The sequence below is a fragment of the Globicephala melas genome, chromosome 3 (genome assembly GCF_963455315.2).
Source record: "Globicephala melas chromosome 3, mGloMel1.2, whole genome shotgun sequence".
Taxonomy (NCBI): domain Eukaryota; kingdom Metazoa; phylum Chordata; class Mammalia; order Artiodactyla; family Delphinidae; genus Globicephala; species Globicephala melas.
Window position 1 is genome coordinate 90,081,407 of NC_083316.1, and position 21,819 is coordinate 90,103,225.

At 36.4% G+C, this 21,819-nt stretch overlaps 1 protein-coding gene and 1 pseudogene across 1 annotated transcript in view; one reads left to right on the top strand and one right to left on the bottom strand.

Annotated features, from left to right (window-relative positions):
• TMEM232 (transmembrane protein 232) overlaps positions 1 to 21,819 on the bottom strand; it is a 389,554-nt gene that overhangs the window by 313,641 nt on the left and 54,094 nt on the right. Inside the window, 1 exon segment of the mRNA XM_060295515.1 lies at positions 2,118 to 2,296. Coding sequence (XP_060151498.1) covers positions 2,118 to 2,296 — 179 coding nt within the window.
• Positions 2,595 to 3,649, top strand: LOC115860257 (heterogeneous nuclear ribonucleoprotein A1-like; annotated as a pseudogene).

Sequence of the window (21,819 nt, forward strand, 5' to 3'; positions counted from 1 at the left end):
ATCTTTTAATCTACCTAATGCAAATTAAACTTATTTTTATGTTAACTATGTACTATGCATAAATTAATATAACTGCTTTTAGAAATTTCTAATTTAGATTTTTCTCTGAGGATAACTTGCCCTCCCCACACATTTACTATTTAAAATGAATGAAAGCATCTCTCAGAAGCCTCACTAAGCACTGAAAACTAATTAGCACATCTAGTGGTTAAGCTTTTGTTTATTCCTTTATTCTCAGTGCTGACTGCTTGAGTAATAAGGTCTTCACTTGGATCTAGCATCTAAAAAATATTTACTATGTCTGATTAACTGACTTATGAATTTCAAATGTAATTATCTACAGATATTTACTAAAATTTTGAAGAAAGAAGTTATCTTATACCTAATGACTGGCCTTGAAAACAGGCATATAAATAGAATTCTAATTATAGAAATGACAAATTTGAGTTAGCTTATTTATTTAGTTGCAGTCTAATCCGTTTGAGATACGAAATGGAATATAAAAATAGATACAAAAGCAGATAATAACATAAATAATAACAAATAATGGAAAGAATCGTGGAAACAGAAAAAAAAGTAAGACTGGGTGAGATGAACTAATCATCCTCTATTTCTCTCAGAAACTGGTCAAAAATTTGACTCTCATTTTTTAAGCTCCAGCAAGCCATTTATACAAAATCAATAATAATGTTCAGACAGCACATGAAACTAAGAAGGATTTATTTCCTAAAATCCAGTAAAGAGGATACTGGGTGATATAGTGGTCACCACTATAATACGTACAATAATTTTCTTTGTTTTTCTTTTTTTTTTTCCTGTGCTTCTCACCAAAACCAAGGACAAAGATGAAGCAAGTTGCATGAAAGCAAGTCCATGAAATCCAAAACACTGAAGTGGGCAGCAATCTGATTGTCTTTTTCCATGAAAAAAATATTAGAAATCTAGAGAAAAGGATGGACTGCATATTTTCAGATAGTCCTCCATAAAGATCGTTACTCCAAATCAGACTTAGGTTCAAAAACAAAGAGCTTAAGATTTTGTTTTCTACTAAGGATCTAGAGTGTAGATATTCTGTGTTGCAATAATGGCCCACCCATAAGCTTGGACAATCAATTAAGCAGAGTGAATCATTTTTGCTTTTCTTGTTAACATTAATTCATATCTGTAATTATTATTGGAAAACAGTATATTAAGAGTGTTAGGGGACTTCCCTGGTGGTCCAGTCGTTAAGAATCTGCCTTCCAAAGCAGAGGATGAGCGTTTGACCTCTGGTCGGGAAACTAAGATCCCACATGCTGCGGGGCAACTAAGCACACACGCCACAACTACTGAGCCCACGCACCGCAACTAGAGAGCCCACATGCTGCAAACTACAGAGCCCACATGCTCTGGAGCCCACGTGCCACAACTAGAGAGAAGCCTGCGCACCACCTGAAGAGCCTGTGTGCTGCAACCAAAGAGCCCATGTGCTGCAACTAAGATCTGGATGCAGCCCAAAAAATAAAATAAAATAAATAAATAAAAGAAATAAACATTAAAAAAAAAAAAGAACGTTAGGATAACTGCATCTGTGCAAGCTAGAAAGAACCAGAAACTTTCAGGGACAGAAAAAAGTGTACTTTAGAATAACAAATTAACCTGGCTCAAAATAAGACAAAGAGAAAAAATATATATTTGATGGAGTTTTGAAATATCATAGGATACCACATGGATAATCACTGGAAAATAATATTTGCATTTTATGAAGAATGGATAGCTAATTTCATAATGATTTCCTTTGAATGTGAATATATATTCAAACAGAGCTAGAAAAACCAAGAATTTGTAAAATACATTTTTAACTTTAAAGAAAAAGACATTAGATTTACTGAGTCCAGATTTGCAATTTATATTGTCTAATGCTGGAAAGAAAAACTTCTAAATAAGTTCACTAAATAATTTATTATCCCCTCTTATCTTTAACTAAAAAATAGGTCGGTATTAACTTTTAAAAATCACATTCTCAACAGTGAATCACTGATATTCACTGAATATGAATATTCCTTTTTCCTTAGAGACAAAGGACAAATATTTCCTGGTGACAGACGTACCAGTTGATGGCCAGTGTTTTATCTTACCTGGGCAATATTTACTGCATTACAGATTCGCCCATCTTTCTCATGATCCTTTGTTTTCTGTAACATTTGCCATATTGTGTTTCTAAGTCCATCCTGCTCCTTATCTCCTCGAAGTTCCCAAGACATTTTCAGCAGGTTATACACTAAGCCATAGTATGCAGTCCATTTCACTTGATCACCTGTTTAGAAAGAAAGGTTCTTTAGGAAGATATTTTATTCATCTTATTAATGTATGGTTGTGTGAAAAAGAAGAAATTTGATTTTATTAATGTTTTAAAGTTTGAAATTCTGACCTCTGGAATTTTCTTTTTACCATTCACTACTTTTACTCCTTTAATTTTAAAAGATCTCACAGATCGTTTAAAAACTTCTAACAGAGATACGTTCGGTAGATTTCTCCTTTCTGCTCGTGGATGCCATCGAGTAAGCATCGTTGACGTCTCCCCCCACCCCCCACCCCCCGCCTCCACTGCCGTCATGTCTAAGTCAGAGTCACCTAAAGAGCCCAAACAGCTGTGGAAGCTCTTCATCGGAGGTTTGAGCTTTGAAACAAACAATGAGAGTCTGAGGAGCCATTTTGAGCAGTGGGGAACGCTCACAGATTGTGTGGTAATGAGGGATCCAAACACCAAATGCTCCAGAGGCTTCGGGTTTGTCACATATGCCACTGTGGAGGAGGTGGATGCAGCCATGAAGGCAAGGCCACACAAGGTGAATGGAAGAGTTGTAGAACCAAAGAGGGCCATCTCAAGAGAAGATTCTCAAAGACCTGGTGTCCACTTAACTGTGAAAAAGATTCTTGTTGGTGGCATTAAAGAAGACACTGAAGAACATCATCTAAGAGATTATTTTGAACAGTATGGGAAAATTGAAGTGATTGAAATCATTACTGATTGAGGCAGTGGCAAAAGAGAAGCTTTGCTTTTGTAACCTTTGATGACCATGACTCTGTAGACAAGATTGTCATTCAGAAATACCACACTGTGAATGGCCACAACTGTGAAGTAAGGAAAGCCCTATCTAAGCAAGAGATGGCTAGTGCCTCATCCAGCCAAAGAGGTCGAAGTGGTTCTGGAAACTTTGGTGGTGGTCATGGAGGTGGTTTTGGTGGGAATGACAACTTTGGTCGTGGAGCAAACTTCAGTGGTCAAGGTGGTTTTGGTGGCAGCCACGGTGGTGGTGGATATAGTGGCAGTGGGGATGGCTATAATGGATTTGGTAATGATGGAAGCAATTTTGGAGGTGGTGGAAGCTACAGTGATTTTGGCAGTAACAACAATCTTCAAATTTTGGACCCATGAAAGGAGGCAACTTTGGAGGCAGAAGTTTTGGCCCCTATGGTGGTAGAAGCCAATACTTTGCCAAACCCCAAAACCAAGGTGGCTATGGTGGTTCCAGCAGCAGCAGTAGCTATGGCAGTGGCAGAAGGTTTTGATTACTGCCAGGAAACAAAGCTTAGCAGGAGAGGAGAGCCAGAGAAGTGACAGGGAAGCTACAGGTTACAACAGATTTGTGAACTCAGCCAAGCACAGTGGTGGTAGGGCCTCGCTGCTACAAAGAAGACATGTTTTAGACAATGCTCATGTGTATGGGCAAAAAAACTCAAGGACTGTATTTGTGACTAATTGTATAACAAGTTATTTTAGTTTCTGTTCTGTGGAAAGTGTAAAGCATTCCAACAAAGGGTTTTAATGTAGTTTTTTTTTTTTTTTTTTTGCACCTATGCTGTTGATTGCTAAATGTAATAGTCTGATCATGATGCTGAATAAATATTTTTTTAAAAAAACCAAAAAACAGGGCTTCCCTGGTGGCGCAGTGGTTGAGAGTCCGCCTGCCGATGCAGGGGACACGGGTTCGTGCCCCGGTCCGGGAGGATCCCACATGCCACGGAGCGGCTGGGCCCGTGAGCCATAGCTGCTGAGCCTGCGCATCCGGAGCCTGTGCTCCGCAACGGGAGAGGTCACAACAGTGAGAGGCCCGCATACCGCAAGAAAAAAAAAAAAAATCAAAAAACAAAAAAAACTTCTAATGCTATGAAAAGATGAACTGCACCTAATATTATACCTAATAAATTTAAAAGTTAAAAAGGTAAACTGTGAACTATGTACTATAAACACAGTTTTTTTTTTTTTTTTTTTTGGCGGTATGCGGGCCTCTCACTGTTGTGGCCTCTCCCGTTATGGAGCACAGGCTCCGGACGCGCAGGCTCAGCGGCCATGGCTCACGGGTCCAGCCGCTCCACGGCATGTGGGATCTTCCCGGACCAGGGCACGAACCCATGTCCCCTGCATCGGCAGGCGGACTCTTAACCACTGTGCCACCAGGGAAGCCCTATAAACACATTTTTGGAATTCAAGTAAAGAGGAATTTATTCAAGGAAGTATGAACAGTTAGACCACCATGGTGAATTTTTACAATAAATCAGAGAAACAGGAGAAAAATCACTGGTTGTTATAAAAATGATCAAGCTCTATGAAATATGGCATTTGAACCAAGAAGAAAGCTTTGAAAATAATGTAAAAAGCAGACAAAAATTACTGATATAATTATAAGCTGGAAGATTTTTTTAAATAATAGAGAAATAAGTCGAATGAAATAGGGGAAAGGGAGTAATGAATTCAGAGTTTTTCTTTAAGTTTAATATACTTGTCCTTCTAAAAATTATATACCAATTAGCAATTTAAATAAGTTATCAAGTTCCACTTTCAAAATATTCATTTCCCCTACAGAAAAGAGAAAGAAGTTTCTCTTTACTCTTTATCTTAATTATTTCTCACTAGATGACATATTGCTATGCAATACTATTCAAGAAACAAGAATTCTCATTTAGTTAGTGATGGGATAAATAAATTAATGCAGGTCTCAAAGGGTATATGAGCTTAAGTTAGCTAAAGAGCAACATGAGGGTACTGAGTATATGTGAAGCGAGTAAGAGGAGCAAGAGGAAGAGAAGGTTCAGAAAGGAAGATGGAGGGTATCCTGGTGAGAGCTAGTGTGACACTGAATTCATCAATGCCCCTCTTGAATAAAGTTATAAGCACAATCTGAAAAGTCACAGTCTTCAACTTTTCCTAATTCAATCTGGATTTAGTAATCCAGGCTAATAATAATTATCATTGTTACGATAACTAGAATAGTTGGGAGTACCTACGATGTGCCATATTCTAGTTACTCCTCACTGCAATCCTGCTATGAAGATTATATCATACTTAGAATAATAGAAGGGAACATAAGAGCTTCAACTTGGTTAGAAATTTCCCTAGCAACACACCGCTGATGAGTGAGAGAGGCAGGTGAAGGCTGGGATAATCTTATCCCATGAAGCACAGCCTCTCCAATTCAGACAAGTACTTTTCCTTCCAATCCTGCCCTCTATTCCATTCATAGGAAAGGAAGATAGACTAGAAGGTGGAAGGAGGATGCAGGAGAGAATGTACACAGCTTAGAAATGGGAGGAGGAACGCATGTGTCCAGCTTCCACTCTTTTTATCTAAAGTTGATAAAGTAAAAGCTGCAAATATGAGGCTACAGTTAAACAGCAAATTCTTTTGAAAATATAATTTTCCCCTCATAAAAATTTTACCAGTAAAATTCGGTGTATTGCAATAGTTGAAATTATATATAGGAAGTGATGTCAGCAAGATGGTGGACTAGGAAGTCCCCAGGTTTCATCCTCTCACAGTAACAACAACTTGGCAGACATCCATGAACAAAACTGCCTTTTGGGAGACCTTGGAACCCAGGTTAATAGGTTGTAAAATACCAATGTAAACCACCCAAGACTCAGGAGGGCCACTTCAAGAAGGCAGGCTGGACTCAGGTGGCTGGCCTTTCAACAGTGGTCCAGCTGTGGACCTAGTAGCACCCCTGTCCCCCCATGAATTTAGCTTCTTCTCTGCTTGTCCATGGTCCTGCCACCAGTCTCATCCACCAAAGGACTCGGGAGGACCCATGCCAGTTGTGCCCTGAGTAACAGATCCACTGACTGAGGACCTGACTGTGGACCCTGAAGCACTGTGACCCGGTTCCAGCCTCACTCTACCATGGTCCAGAGGCAGTTTTTCACACCGAGGAACCCACCCATGGACCTAGCAGGAGAATGCTCAGGACCCTGGGGGGAGCCAAATGCATTTGTACCCCTGGTAAGCCCTGAGACCTGCAGACACAGCAGTGGTCCTGTGACCAGGCTCCAGCCCTGCTCCACCACTGTCCCAGAGGTGCTCCCATCTGCTCAGGGACCAACAGGAACCATCCCCACTCAGGCTCCCCGGTAACAGGCCCACTTACCCCCAGCAGAGAGGGAGCTATAGGAAGACAGGAGGATAGGGAGGATCTCAAATGGAGCTAAGGTGGAGAGTTCATATTAGAAAGGTATAAGGTAAAATAACTAAAGATAAATTAGGTCAGATTAACTGGTAGATATTTGAGCAAAAGAGTAATACTATATCTGCTCAATGAAATGTTATGTCTATTCAAGTAATAAACTGGGAAACCAATATGGAAGTTTTATGAGGTAAGCCAGGGCTTTACTGTGATGAGCAGCAGGAGATTGGAGAGTAAAGGACAAAGCTAAGACATTGCTGAGCAGATCTCACAAGACTTCTTTGCTATGGAGGAGGAAGATGGAGTGAAGTGATAAGGACAAGTGCATGTTCAAGCTCAGGAAACTGAAACAATAATGAAATCACTTGCAGAAATGAGATTATATAGAAAAGCCAGTTTGGGGAGAAAGGAGATAAATAAATATGGTATGATGATGGGTAAGGGGAATCTGATATTCAGTTTTTTGTAAAAACAGAGCTATAATTCAAGTAAAATAGCAGAATTGAAATTATGGATTTGTGAGTCATTAGCAGAAAAATAAGGCCTGAACTCAATATGAGTAGAGAAACAACTATGAGTTTTTAATGAATAATTCTGGAATTGCAAACCTCAGAAATACAAAAGCAGTTTTTGAACAGTATGATAAATAAAACATACTGTGGCTTTTAACCCATTTATAAATTTATTTCTTATTTATTTCTAAACTCCCAACTCTTTACATTAAAAAGAATGATTGACAAAAGTACATACAAATTACCTTCCTTCATGTATTTTAAATGATTGTTTTTTGAGGAACAATATTTTAGAACCCTACAATCACCGAACTGAATATGGTTTGTTTTTAGAATACACAAGACCAGTAGACCAGTCATGAAACCATAAAATATATTCTGATAACTGTGCTCTCAAAACTCAATTTTTAAATGCCATTGATGACTTTAAAAGAAAGCTGTTCACCTGTTGATTTAAACTACAGTGAAGTGTTGCTTATAGATATTTGTAGGGAGAATCTATTACATCCAATTGACTGACAGTTAAGAAAAAAATTCTTATAAAGACAAATTGGATGTGTTACAACTGTCATAAAAAGTAGAATGTGCTCTCATATGCATGTCAACACACTTGCTGAGAAGCATGTCCGCTCTGAAACTTCTCATCCAAGGACCAGACTGTAACATAAGGCACTTTTCTGTTCTGCTTTGAGTGACCCTGTGGCAGCTATCAAAGATGTTACTTTAAATGTACTGAGAAAAAATGTGTCTCTGTCTGCAGCTAAGCTAAGAAATAACAAAACTGAAGCAAAACAGAATTCCTAATAAACCTTAAAAATTTATTAAATTATACCATTTGAAAACAAATACTTTATGATCCTTTCTCTGTAGGAATGTTTTATTTTAGCGTTTGAACTATTTGGAAGCCATTAATTGACAGCCTAGATACTTATATTTCACATATTCAATGAACATAAAATATGAATATTTCTACTTATATGGACGATTATAAATGAACACAGCTTTTACAATTTTGACAAATATAACTTGGCAGCACAGAATCGAATGTATCACTGAAAGGTAACCTGAATGCAAGATGTAGTTTAAAACATTATCTTTATGAAATGCCATGTAGTGTGGAGGAACTAGCTCAATGTCAAGAAATCAAGAGAACTATTCAGTAAGCCAGCCATTTGTCTAATAAATATTTACTGAGTCAGTGCTATGTGCCAACCACAGTTCTATGTACCAAAGAAAAAGACAATGTTACTGCTCTACGGACACTTAATTCTAGGGGAGAAAGACAGATATTAAGAAAGTGAACTTGAAAATATCATTACAAAAATAATAGAAAATGATAATGTGACCAACAATGACTAGGAAAAGAAAACCACTACAGAGTGAAAGAAAGACCTCCATGAGGACATTGTATTCAAGCTAAAATCTGATGGATTAAAAAAAATAAAATAAAATAAAGCTAAACATGTAAGGAGCTGGGGAGAAGTGTTCTCAGCAGAAGAGATGGAAAATGCAAAGGCTATGGACCTAGAAGCTTGAAAGTTTACAGAAACAGAAGAAAGGATAGAATAGATGGAGTACAAGACACCAGGGGGTCCTTGGGACAAGATGAGATCAGGTAGGCATGCCCTTTGCAGAGGCAAACTCTCAATGATCATGGCCAATTTGTAAGCCATGGAAAGGAGTTTGGATTTTATTCTTAGTGTAATAAAAAGCTAACAGAGCATTTAAATACAGAAGGGAAGTGACCCGTTTTATGTTTTAAAAAAATCTTTTTGGCTTCTTCATGGAGAGGGGGACTATAAGGAAGACAGGAAGATTTTTAGTTTTTTGCAGTTAATCTATAAGAAGAGTGATGATTGCATAGACTTCAGATTTGTACAGTAAACTTGTACAATGGTCTATACCCCTGGCTTCTGGGAGGTCACCTCTAATGCCTTGGAATGTCCTGTCAGATAAGAATGTTCTTATTAACCTGGGAGCCATGGGTTGTGATTATCAATTTGTCTTTGAAAGGGCCAGAGACTGGGGTCAGCCATATGTATGTGACTGAAGCCCAATAAAAATTCTGGATACCAAAGCTTAGTGACTTTCCATAGGTGACAATACTCTATGCAAATTGTCATACATTGTTTCTTGGAGAAGTAAATGCTTTCCACACAACTCTACTGGGAGAGGACAGTGGATAGCTCTCTGTTTGGAACTCTCCTGAACTCTGCCTTGTGCACCTCTTCTTGGCTGATTTTAATCCTTTCACTGTAAGAAACCATACTCACGAGTAAAATGGCTTTGCTGAGTTCTGTGAATTCTTCCACAAATTATGAAACATGAGGGTTGTCCTGGGGGTCCCGAAACTCGCAAGTAGTTTCAGAAGTGAGGGTGGTCTTGGGGACTCCTGAACTTCACAGGAGTCAAAAATAGAGATAGAGATATGTAGAAAATTTGGCGATATATTTTGGATGTATAGTAGAATAAATAGGAATTCGAGGGTACTCATTGTTTTCAGAACGTTTTACTATAATAATTATAATGATATCTCTATCACTATACACACAAATACACACATAATATTTAAATACTGATCATAAGTAAGGACAGAGACAAGAAGGCAAAGTAGGACGTGAGCTCATCTTACAAAAACATCAAAACCACAACTAACTGCTGAACAACCATCGACCAAAAAAAAAAAAAGAAAAAATGCTGGAACCTACAACAAAACAGATATCCTACATCCAAAGACAAAGAAGAAGCCACAACAACTTGATAGGAGGAGTGCAATAACAATAAAATTAAATCCCATACCATTAAGTGGGCAACCCATTAACTGGAAAATAATTATACCACAGAAGTTCTCCCACAGGAGTGAAAGTTCTTAGCCTCACATCAGGCTCCCCAGCCTGGGGGTCTGGTATGGGAGGAAAAGGAGCCTTCAGAGAATCTGACTTTGAAGGCCAGAAGGGTTTGATCTCAGGAATTCCACAGGACTGTGGGAAACAGAAAATCTACTCTTGGAGGGCACACACAAGGTCTCATGTGCACCAGGAGCCAGGGAAAGAAGCAGTGACCTCATAAGAGTCTGGGACAGACCTACGTACTAGTATTGGAGGGTCTCCTGCAGAGGTGGGGGGAGCTGTGGCTCACTGTGGGGAAAAAGACACTGGTGGCAGTAGTTCTGGGGAGTACACATTGGTGTGAGCCCTCCTGGAGGTCATCATTTTATCATCAAGACCTGGGCTCACCCAACAGCTGTAGGCTCCAGTGCTGGGACACCTCAGGACAAACAGCCAACATGGCAGGAACACAGCCCACTCATCAGGAGACAGGCTACTTACAGTCTTCCTGAGAACACAGCTGTCCAGTAAACACAACCCTTAACACAGCCATGCCCACCAGAGGGACCCAGCTCCACCCACCAGTGGGCAGGGACCAGCCTCTCCCACCAGGAAGGCTGCACAAGCCTCTTAGACAGCCTCATCCACCAAGAGGCAGACAGCAGAAGCAAGAAGAACTAAAACCCTTTAGCCTGCTGCATGGAAACTGCAATCACAAAGTCAGAAAAAATGAGATGGCAGAGGAATATGTCCCAGATGAAGGAATAAGATAAAATGCCACAAGAACAACTAAGTGAAGGGGAGATAGGCAATCTACTGAAGAAAGAATTCAGAGTAGTAATAGTGAAGATGATCCAGGACCTCAGAAAAAGAATGGAGGCAAAGATTGAGAGGATGCAAGAAATGTTTAACAAAAACCTAGAAGCGCTAAAGAACAAGCAAACAGAGATAAACAATACACTAAATGAAATGAAAAATACAGTAGAAAGAATCAATAGCAGAATAACTGAGGCAGAAGAACAGATATGTGTGCTGGAAGACAAAATGGTGGAAATCACTGCCACAGAACAAAGGAAAAAGAATGAAAAGAAATGAGGACAGCATAAGAGACCTCTGGGACAACATTAAATGCACCAACATTTGCATTACAGGGGTCTCAGAAGAAGAGAGAGAGAAAAAAACCTGAGAAAATATTTGAAGAGATAATAGCTGAAAATTTCCCTATCATGGGAAAAGAAACAATCACCCAAGTCCAGGAAGTGCAGAGAGTCCCAGGCAGGATAAACCCAAGGAGGAACATTATGAGACACATGATAATCAAACTGGCAAAAATTAAAGACAAAGAAAAAATATTAAAAGCAGCAAGGGCAAAGAAACAAATAACATACTAGGGAATTCCCATAAGGTTACCAGCTAATTTCTCAACAGAACCTCTGTAGGACAGAAGGGAGTAGCATGATGTATTTGGAATGATGAAAGGGGAAAACCTATAACCAAGAATACTCTATCCAGAAAGGCTCTCATTCAGATTCAATGGAGAAATCAAAACTTTACAGACAAGCAAAAGCTAAGAGAATTCAGTACCACCCAACCAGCTTTGCAACAAATGCTAAAGAAACTTCTCTAGGCAGAAAAGAAAAAGCCACAACTAGAAAGAAGAAAATTACGAATGAAAAAGCTCACTGGTAAAGGCAAACATACAGTAAAGGTAGGAAATCATCTACACACAAATATAATATCAAAACCAGGAATTGTGAGGAGAGTACCAATGTAGGATACTGGAAATGCATTAGAAATTAACAGACCAGAAACTTAGAATGATCTTGTTTATATATAGATTGCTGTATCAAAACCTCATGGTAAGAGTGAACCAAAAATCTACAATAGATACACACACCAATAAAGTTAGTCATGAAATCAGAAGACAAGAGAACAAAGGAGGAAGGGAAGAAAAAAAGACCTACAAAAACAAATCTAAAACAACTAACAAAACGGCAATAAGAACATATATATTGATAATAAACTTAAACATAAACGGATTAAATGCTCCAACCAAAAGACATAGACTAGCTGAATTGATACAAAAACAAGACCTGTATATATGCTGTTTACAAGAGACCCACTTCAGATCTAGAGACACATACAGACTGAGAGTCAGGGGATGGAGAAAGGTATTCCATGCAAATGGAAATCAAAAGAAAGCTAGAGTAGAAATACTCGTGTCAGAAAAAATAGACTTTAAGAATATGACTGTTACAAGAACAAAGAAGGACACTGCATAATGATCAATCCAAGAAGATATAACAATTGTAAATATATACGCACCCGACATAAGAGCACCTCAATATATAAGGCAAATACTAACAGCCATAAAAGGAGAAATTGACAGTAACACTATAATAGTGGGGGACTTTAACACCTCACTTTTGTCAATTGACAGATCATACAGACAGAAAATCAGTAAGGAAATACAGGCCTTAAATGACACATTAGACCAAATGGACCTAACTGATATTTATGGAGCCAAGCCTTCCATCCCAAAGCAGCAGAATACACATCCTTTTCAAGGGCACATGGAACATTCTCCAGGAGTGATCACATGCTGGGCCACAAATCGAGCCTTGGTAAATTTAAGAAAACTGAAATCATATCAAGCACCTTTTCCAACCACAATGCTATGAGATTAGAAATCAACTACAAGAAAAAAAAAACTGTAAAAAACATAAACATATGGAGGTTAAACAATATGTTACTAAACAACCAATTGATCACTGATGAAATGAAAGAGGAAATCAAAAAATACCTAGAGACAAGGGAAAACAAAAGCATGATGATCCAAAACCTATGGGACGCAGCAAGAGCAGTTCTAAGAGGGAAGTTTATAACAATAAAATCTTACCTCAGGAAACAGGAAAATCTCAAATAAACAACCTAACCTTACACCTAAAGCAACTAGAGAAAGAAGAACAAACAAAACCCAAAGTTAGTAGAAGGAAAGAAATCATAAAGATCAGAGGAAAAATAAATGAAATAGAGATAAAGAAAACAATAGAATAGATCAATGAAACTAAAAGCTGGTTCTTGGAAAAGATAAATAAAATGGATAAACCTTTAACCAGACTCATCAAGAAAAAAAGGGAGAGGACTCAAATTAATAAAATTAGAAATGAAAAAGGAGAAGTTACAACAGACACCACAAAAATACAAAGGATCATGAGAGATCCTACTACAAGCAACAATATGCCAAGAAAACGGACAATCTAGAAGAAATGGACAAATTCCTAGAAAGGTGTAACCTTCCAAGGCTGAGCCACGAAGAAATTACTAGAAAGGTATAACCTTCCAAGGCTGAGCCAGGAAGAAATGAACAGACAAATCACAAGTACTGAAAATGAAACAGTGATTAAAAACTCCCAACAAACAAAAGTTTACAAACAGATGGCTTCACAGGTGAATTCTATCAAACATTTAGAAAAGAATTAATATCCTTCTGAAACTCTTCTAAAAAATTCCAGAGGAAGGAATACTCCCAAACGCATTCTATGAGGCCACCATCACCCTGATACCAAAACCAGACAAAGATACCACACACAAAAAAAGAAAATTACAGGCCAGTATCACTAATGAATGTAAGATGCAAAAATCCTCAGCAAAATACAAGCAATCCAACTCCAACAATACATAAAAAGGATCATATAACATGATCAAGTGGGATTTATCCCAGGGATGCAAGGATTCTCCAATATGTGCAAATCAATCAATGTGATACACCACATCAACAAATTGAATAAAAACCATATGATCTCAATAGACGCAGAAGATGCTTTTGATAAAATTCAACACCCATTTACAATAAAAACTCTCCAGAAAGTAGGCATAAAAGGAACTTACCTCAATGTAATAAAGGCCATATATGACAAACCCACAGCTAATATCATCTTCAATGGTGAAAAGCTGAAAGCTTTCTCTCTAAGATCAGGAACAATACAAGGATGCCCACTCTCAACACTTTTATGTAACACAGTTGGAAGTCCTATCCACAGCAATCAGAGAAGAAAAAGAAATAAGAGGGATCCAAATTGGAAAAGAAGAAGTAAAACTGTCTTCAAATGACATGATACTATATAAAGAAAATCCTAAAGATGGTGTCAGTAATCTATTGATACTAGAGCTTATTGATGAATTCAGTAAAGTTGCAGGATACAATATTAATACACAAAATTAATACACAGTACATTTCTATACACTAACAATGAAATCAGAAAGCAAAATTAAACAATCCCATTTAGAAATTAGAGAAACAGTCACATCAGAAAAAATAAAATACCTAGGAATAAACCTACCTAAGGAGACAAAAGACCTGTACTCCGAAAACTATAAGACACTGATAAAAGAAACTGAAGATAATACAGATGAGAAGATATACCATGTTCTTGGATTAGAAGAATCAATACTGTCAAAATGACTATACTACCAAAGGCAGTCTACAGATTCAATACAATCCCTATCAAATTACCAATGGCATTTTTCACAGAAGTAGAACAAAAAAATTTTAATTTGTATGGAGATAAAAAAAAACCCTGAATAGCCAAAGCAATCTCGAGAAAGAAAAATGGAGCTGGAGGAATTAGGCTCCCTGACTTCGGACTATACTACAAAGCTACAGTCATCAAAACAGTATGGTACTGGAACAAAAACAGAAATATAGATCAATGGAACAGGACAGAAACCCCAGAAATAAACTCATGCACCTATGGTCAATTAATCTACAATAAAGGAGGCAAAAATATAAAATGTAGTAAAGACAGTCTCTTCAATAAGTGGTGCTGGGAAAACTGGACAGCTACATTTAAAAAAAGTAAAATTAAAACATCCTTTAACACTATACATAAAAATAAGCTCAAAATGGTTAAAGACCTAAATGTAAGATCGCATACTTTAAAACTCTTAGAGGAAAATATAGGCAGAACACTCTTTGACATAAATTGCAGCAGTATCTTTTTCAATCTGTCTCCCAGACTAATGGAAATAAAAAGAAACATAAACAAATGGGACCTGATTAAACTCAAAAGAATTTGCACAGCAAAGGAAACCATAAACAAAATGACAAGACAACCCACAGAATGGGAGAAAATATTTTCAAATGATGCAACTGACAAGGGATTAATCTCCAAAATATATAAACAGCTCATGTAATCTAAAAAACTAAAAATAAAAATAGAGCTACCATATGATCCTGCAATCCCATTCCTGCGCAATCCCATAGCTGGAGAAAAACATGGTTTGAAAGGATACATGCACCCCAATGTTCATTACAGAACTGTTTACAATAGCCAAGACATGGAAGCAACCTAAATGTCCATCAACAAATGAATGGATAAAGAAGATGTGGTACATATATACAATGGAATATTACTCAGCTATTAAAAAGAATGATATCATGCCATTTGCAGCAACATGGATAGACCTGGAGATTATCATACTAAGTGAAGTAAGACAGAGAAAGACAAATATCATATGATATGACTTATATGTGGAATCTAAAAAAAATGATACAAATGAACTTATTTACAAAACAGAAACAGACTCACAGAATGAACTTATGGTTACTGGGGGAAGAGCAGGGTGGAGGGATAGATTGGGAGTTTGGAACTGACATGTACACACTGCTATATTTAAACAGATAATCAACAAAGACCTACTATATAGCACAGGGAACTCTGCTCAGTATTCTGTAATAACCTAAATGGGAAAAGAACTTTAAAAAGAATAGATAAATGTATATGTATAATTGAATCACTTTGCTGTACACCTGAAAGTAATACAACAATTTTAATCAACTATACTCCTATATAAAATAAAAATTTAAAAAAATGTATAAGTGACCTATAAGCACGGAGGCTGTAATACAACATGGAATAATAGAAAGTCAGGATGTATTTAATTGTGCATGTTCTGCAGCACATCTACCACAAGTCCCTCAAGTAATAAATGGGAAAACCAGTTTATAATAAATATTGATCAGAGTTATTTTGTATAATCATATTTGATCATTATACATTTTAAACCAGTATCCACCAGAATAAAGCAAAGAGAACCAAAGTATTACTAATATGCCCTTTTCTGTTGCAGGTATGACAGAAAACATAAAGCAAAAGCAAAAGTCAGCTGATTCTTTTATTAACGTATGACAGTTAATTGAAATGTAATGGCAAGTAGGATGCCATAATATCGACAAATATTTAAGGAACTTATTAGAACCTGTCTTGCTTAAATTTTATGATCTTTTTCCATAGTCAATTATGGAAATCTTTTAATTAAAAATAATTATCTGCTGGAGTTACAACTGGGAACCAAAGGAGAAAGTAATTTATCTGCTTTCCAAGAACATCAATTATTCATATAAATAAAGAAATATCAGATTTCTGATTCTTGGAATCATTTTAAATTTCATTAAGCTACATTAATACCACCGAGATATATAGACTATCTCTATGGAAGTAGTTAATCCTCATAGATTTTTGTATCTGAAGGCAACAAAACAAGAAAAAGAAAATAACAAAGATCTTTTTGGAAATTAAAAAAGCAATAAAGACAATGTTTATAAGCATATTACATGCAAAAACTCTTTTAGAATCCATAATCTTGAGGAAACTAAAATTCTGAGACATAAATCAAGTTGCCTAACGTCATCCAGAACTTGACAACTAAGCTGAGTCACCCCAAATTTCTGACACCAAGTCCAGTCCAGTGAACATTTATTCGTCTACAACTGAACAATTTTGGTGCTGTTTTCCCTCTTCTTCTTACCTAAATCTCTCACCCTTCACCCCATATGGGGACCTTCTATTATTCCTTCCAGTAAGTAGCTACTTCAGATATCTTTAATGAAATAACTATTCACCCAAAACCTTAAGAAACACCTGGACCAAACACAGAAATAATGTGTCAGACTAAATCAGAGATTTCTGTACCCATGAACATATTATCAGGTTACACTTGATGGATGTGAGAGGTGAAGAAGAAAGTGACTCTAGAGAATTAGTATTCATTTCTGGACCAGATTAAATGACAGGAAAAAAACCAATCTGAAGCAGTCTAGAGGATCTTAATGTAATTCTGACTTGTATAACAAAGGAAGTTACAAGTACCTAGTAAGTTATTTTTGTGAATGTATGCACATTTGCTTCTTAATTAATTTGGAAAAGGAGCCAAAATCTTATTTCTTTCTCCTCTGCTAAGATATTTCAAAAATTGATTTTTAAGATGCCGCTTTAGAATATACTTCAGCACCATGAACACTTTTGGAAATACTGCAGGATTTCTAGCTCATGCGTCTTTTGCCACTATGTTCAGCTACAGATGGATTTTAGACCACTGGATCAAAATGGATACATCTTTGTATTTATGATTAAAAAATGTGAAGGATGTTTCCATGAGCTTCTTAGCACCTTTATTTGGATAGGAAAAGACTTCTACATGGTCAAAAGCTTTTGACTGAAAAGTCTATCTTGTGTTTTAGCCTGTCGCAATCAAAAGGAACAGCAGCAACTATACCAGGGAATAAAGAGAATGTGATAGTAGGAATCTTTTAGTTTAAACATATACAGAACTAAATGAAGATTCATTTGTAGCAATGAAAGCAAAACTTCCTGAGAAGAGTAGCAATACTTTTTAACTTTCAAAAATTATGATAATGCTTTATCCTGTTTATTTGGGGTTTTATGAAGATTCTTATGTAAATTTAGAGGTTGAGATCTCACCTCCACAATTAATAACTATTTTCTATGGTCCCTACAGATTAAGCTTTGATTGTAGGAGGCAGTGTTGATAAGGAAGAAAATGGTTAGCTTTCTCCATGTTTATTGGGTGTAATCAAAAAATATAGCTCCTATCTGAGGTTTGCAAAATGGAAGTACAAGTGGGCAGCCTCGGAATATTTGACCACAGGGACCCTTTGTCCTGTACCTCATATTTCAAACTTCCAGTTCTTCTCACACATTTTGGGCAGAAACTATTTCCTCTCCTGCAGCAGCTCGGCCAATGGCTGTAGTAAATGGAGAGGAGGAAAGAGTGCCCACAGCAGTTCCTCACCCCATTCTGTTCAGTCTCCGAGGTCCCAGGCTCACGGCCAATTTCCTGGCAGCATGTCCAGTTCTAAACCCTACTCACTCCCACCATGAAGTACTAATGTAAAAAAAGAAAGAGGAAAGTATCCTGCTGCATCCTAGACATTTGACCAAGTGATTTCAGACTGGATGGTACAGACATTTGCTCAGAGAATTTTTCTAGCTTTAGGAAACTATGTTTGATGGCCCAGACTATGGATTTACAGGCTAATCACAAGGGAAGGTGGTCAGTGAAGAGAAAGAAATACAGTTAAGTTCAGATTTAGTGTTGGTCCAAATGCGGCCATCTAACAAGTTCTGAAACCACTGAAAACCGAGGATGGCAACAATAATAACAAGTGATATTTCTTTTTATTATCTCTATTTCATATATGTATATATATGTTTCCAAACTTTTACTTGGATTTTTAACTTTTTCGCATTTTTCTGCACATATGTTGTACATTTTTATGTAGTTATCTTCCAATCATGACTTTTATGATTTTTCTGTTGTTTATGTAACATTTTCCTGCTTTACAGTTATAAAAGGACTATGCTATATTTTCTTCTAGTTATTTTAAAGGTTTTAATTCATGTGAAAATTATTTTTTGAACTTATGTGTTGTTATGGTGTGTCGTACTTAACTAACTTTTAAGAAGCCAACTGTAAATTATTTATCAAAACATAATTTGTTGATAATCCATTCTTTCCCACCTTAGCAAATGTCAGCATGGTACAGCCACTATGGAGAACAGTATGGAGGTTCCTTAAGAAACTAAAAATAGAGCTATCATATGATCCAGCAATCCCACTCCTGGGCATATATCCAGAGGAAAAACATGGTTCAAAAGGATACATGCACCCCAATATTCAGGGCAGCTTTGTTTATAATAGCCAAGATATGGAAGCAACCTAAATGTCCATCAACAGGTGAATGGATAAAGATGTGGTACATGTATACAATGGAATATTACTCAGCCATTAAAAAGTTTTGTATAACTGAATCACTTTGCTATACACCTGAAACTATCACAACATTGTTAACCAACTATCCTTCAATATAAAATAACTTTTTTAAAAAATTAAAACAACAAAATAAAATAAAATATGGCATTGAAAATGGTAAAAAAATGTCAGCATAGACATCATATTTACACACACACACACACACACACACACACTTACCCAAATGTATACCAAGATTTTTTTACATCCAAAACATTCTTGATATGAATCGGACACAGATAGCCAAAAGCCAGAGATGCTTAGCAATGATTCCATTAAAGATAGAGCACAGCAACACAAAACTGTCCAACAAGGAAAGACTTTCACATCTTATTGGTAGACCTGGTTAGCAAAAATAATGTATGTCATAAGCCACATAGGTAGAAGTAGAATTTATTTACTCCTCATAAGTTTTTAGATTTATCACTACTATTGTCCAAGGCTCAGAAGCATTAGGATCAAGTCTAACGTTATACCATTCTCCCAAAGGATGCAGTTATTGAGCTTCTGAGTGATATTTTTTTCCAAAAATCAGTCAAGAAGATAAGAATTTGGAGCAAATGAAAAAGCAAAACAATCTCAATGGTAAAATTGTCAAGTTATCATAAAAAGAGAAATTGAAAATATGGTATTAGAGACATGTAACTAAAGTAATGCAGTACCCCCCCCCCAAAAAAGAGACAACTCACCAGTCTTAAATGATAACAAGGACAGAAGTTATCAGTCATTTTAGAGAATCAACATAAAGAAAGGGGTTTCATATTTATTAAGAATATATGTACTACATATTTAGGTCAAAACAAAACTAGCATGAAAGATACCAAGTGAATATGAAAATAATATATTTTACATGTTTTTGACCAATGATGTGAAACAAACTAATCTTCAACTTTCATACATATCAAGCAAATACAAAGCCCTTCTGACATTGGATATGTTATCAAACAAGATGGTAAACTTAAAGTGAGTAGATACCATGACCATTCGAATTGCTAACACTGTGACTATTAAAACTTACAGATGATAAAATGCATTACTAAGTTGTGTTAGTATGCCGTGCTGATGGCACAAACTCTCCATCTTTTCTATTTCCTAAAAGAAAGACATTAGATAGTTGCCTACCTACCTGCCATACCCTGCCCCTTCCTTGAAAATACAATCTTATTTTGTACACAGATCCTAGGAATGAATTCTCATGGGCTATCATAAATGCCTCCCTCTCCACCAGACATTTACTTCTCCAGCCTTCCTTGTAGCTAGTGGTGACCAGTGTATCCAGTCCTGACAATTTCACACACGGGCTAGTCTTCTGAAGTCCTTCTGGGAAATTGTTTATAATAAGGCAGATAGGTTCTAGAAGAGAGTCAGTATCACCCTTCTCTTTCTTCTTGCTTTGCAATTCTATATGGGTCTGTGATGTCTGGAGCCCAAAAGTCTCTTTTAATAATGAGGCAACAAGCACAGGAATGAAAATCCAACATCCTGAGCTGTCAGAATATAAAGATGCAAAGAGACAGGATCTTGATGACATCTTTGAGCAATAAAAATCTCTCTGCTCCTCATTAAGCAAGATGATAAAACCATAAATAGTTTACATCCTGATAAGTGATATCTGTTTACCCAAGTCAAATGCAAACATTGGATGAATGAGGAAGGAATGAAATTATGATGACACAAGTGTTGTCCAAGCATCCGGCTATTAAAGAAACCTGGCATCATATGATAGAAATTGTTAAGAAGAGAATTACTACCCACCAAACTCACGAGCAAACTTCTACCCTTAGATATGTCAATCAGTAACTCATTTGAAGGAGGATGAGTGAGAAAAATAAATTCTACCTCCATATTTTAAAGTGAGAGTTATAAAGGATGAGACCTAAAATACTACTAAAGTTGGAGTGTGTTAAATGTCAGAGTTGAGTAAAACAAAAAAGAGTTATAGAATCATTTTTAAAATGGAATTAGAGATGTCCTTAATAATACCAGGACAATGTGGTGACTATGGTGATCCAGGTCCTGAAACAGTGAATGTCAGCAATGACAATTGGAATTGTTGCAGGGATGAAGGGTCTTCCAATTTTGGAATTATGATTTATCTAACTCTGAAAATAATGATCCTCTGGGATTTGAGGATAAAAACTAAAATCATTATAAGTACCATAGGCTGCAAACCATTTTCAATTTCAATATGAAGTTTTTGAAATGCAACTTCCTAATAGAATCTCTTTTTCCCCTGAATTTGGCTGTGTACTAACATTCAACACGATACTTTTCCCAAAGAATAAGAATGATATTGAAATTCATTTGAAAGGACCATTTTGCTGTATACTTTGTACTGTGGTTTGTTATTCAAGAATTTATTCATCTTTTTAAGAACTTTTTGGTTTGCTTGTTAGTTTTCAGTGTTCACTAAATTGCAGAACCATTATTTGTTTTTAATGTACGTCATAATTTCCAGCAGAATATGACTACATCTCCAGTTTTTATGATTTCCTATTGATTCCAGCATATAATACAATCTAATTAAATATATAAAATAATAGGTTTAATTATAAAGGGACACTTTAAAATCATTTTTAGTATATGCTTCTATGACAAAACTACTTAATATTTTCAAAAAGTCATAAAATTAAGACATCTTGTACACTACTGCATTTTATACATCAAAAAATATGGCAAAATGTGATCACCATATTCATAGATGCAAATACAGATATATAGATATTTTATACTCTGTTATGAAAACCTATTACTCCTGATAGGCTAATAGATTATTTTATTAGTATAATACAGATAGAATTGTTATTTTATGGTTAAGAAACTGCCCATTATTTTTTCTGTTTTCTTGACTATTTTCTTCCAGATTGTCTATAGAATTAACCGGCCACTTCTATTCTTTTGAAATTTTATTGGAATTACATTTAA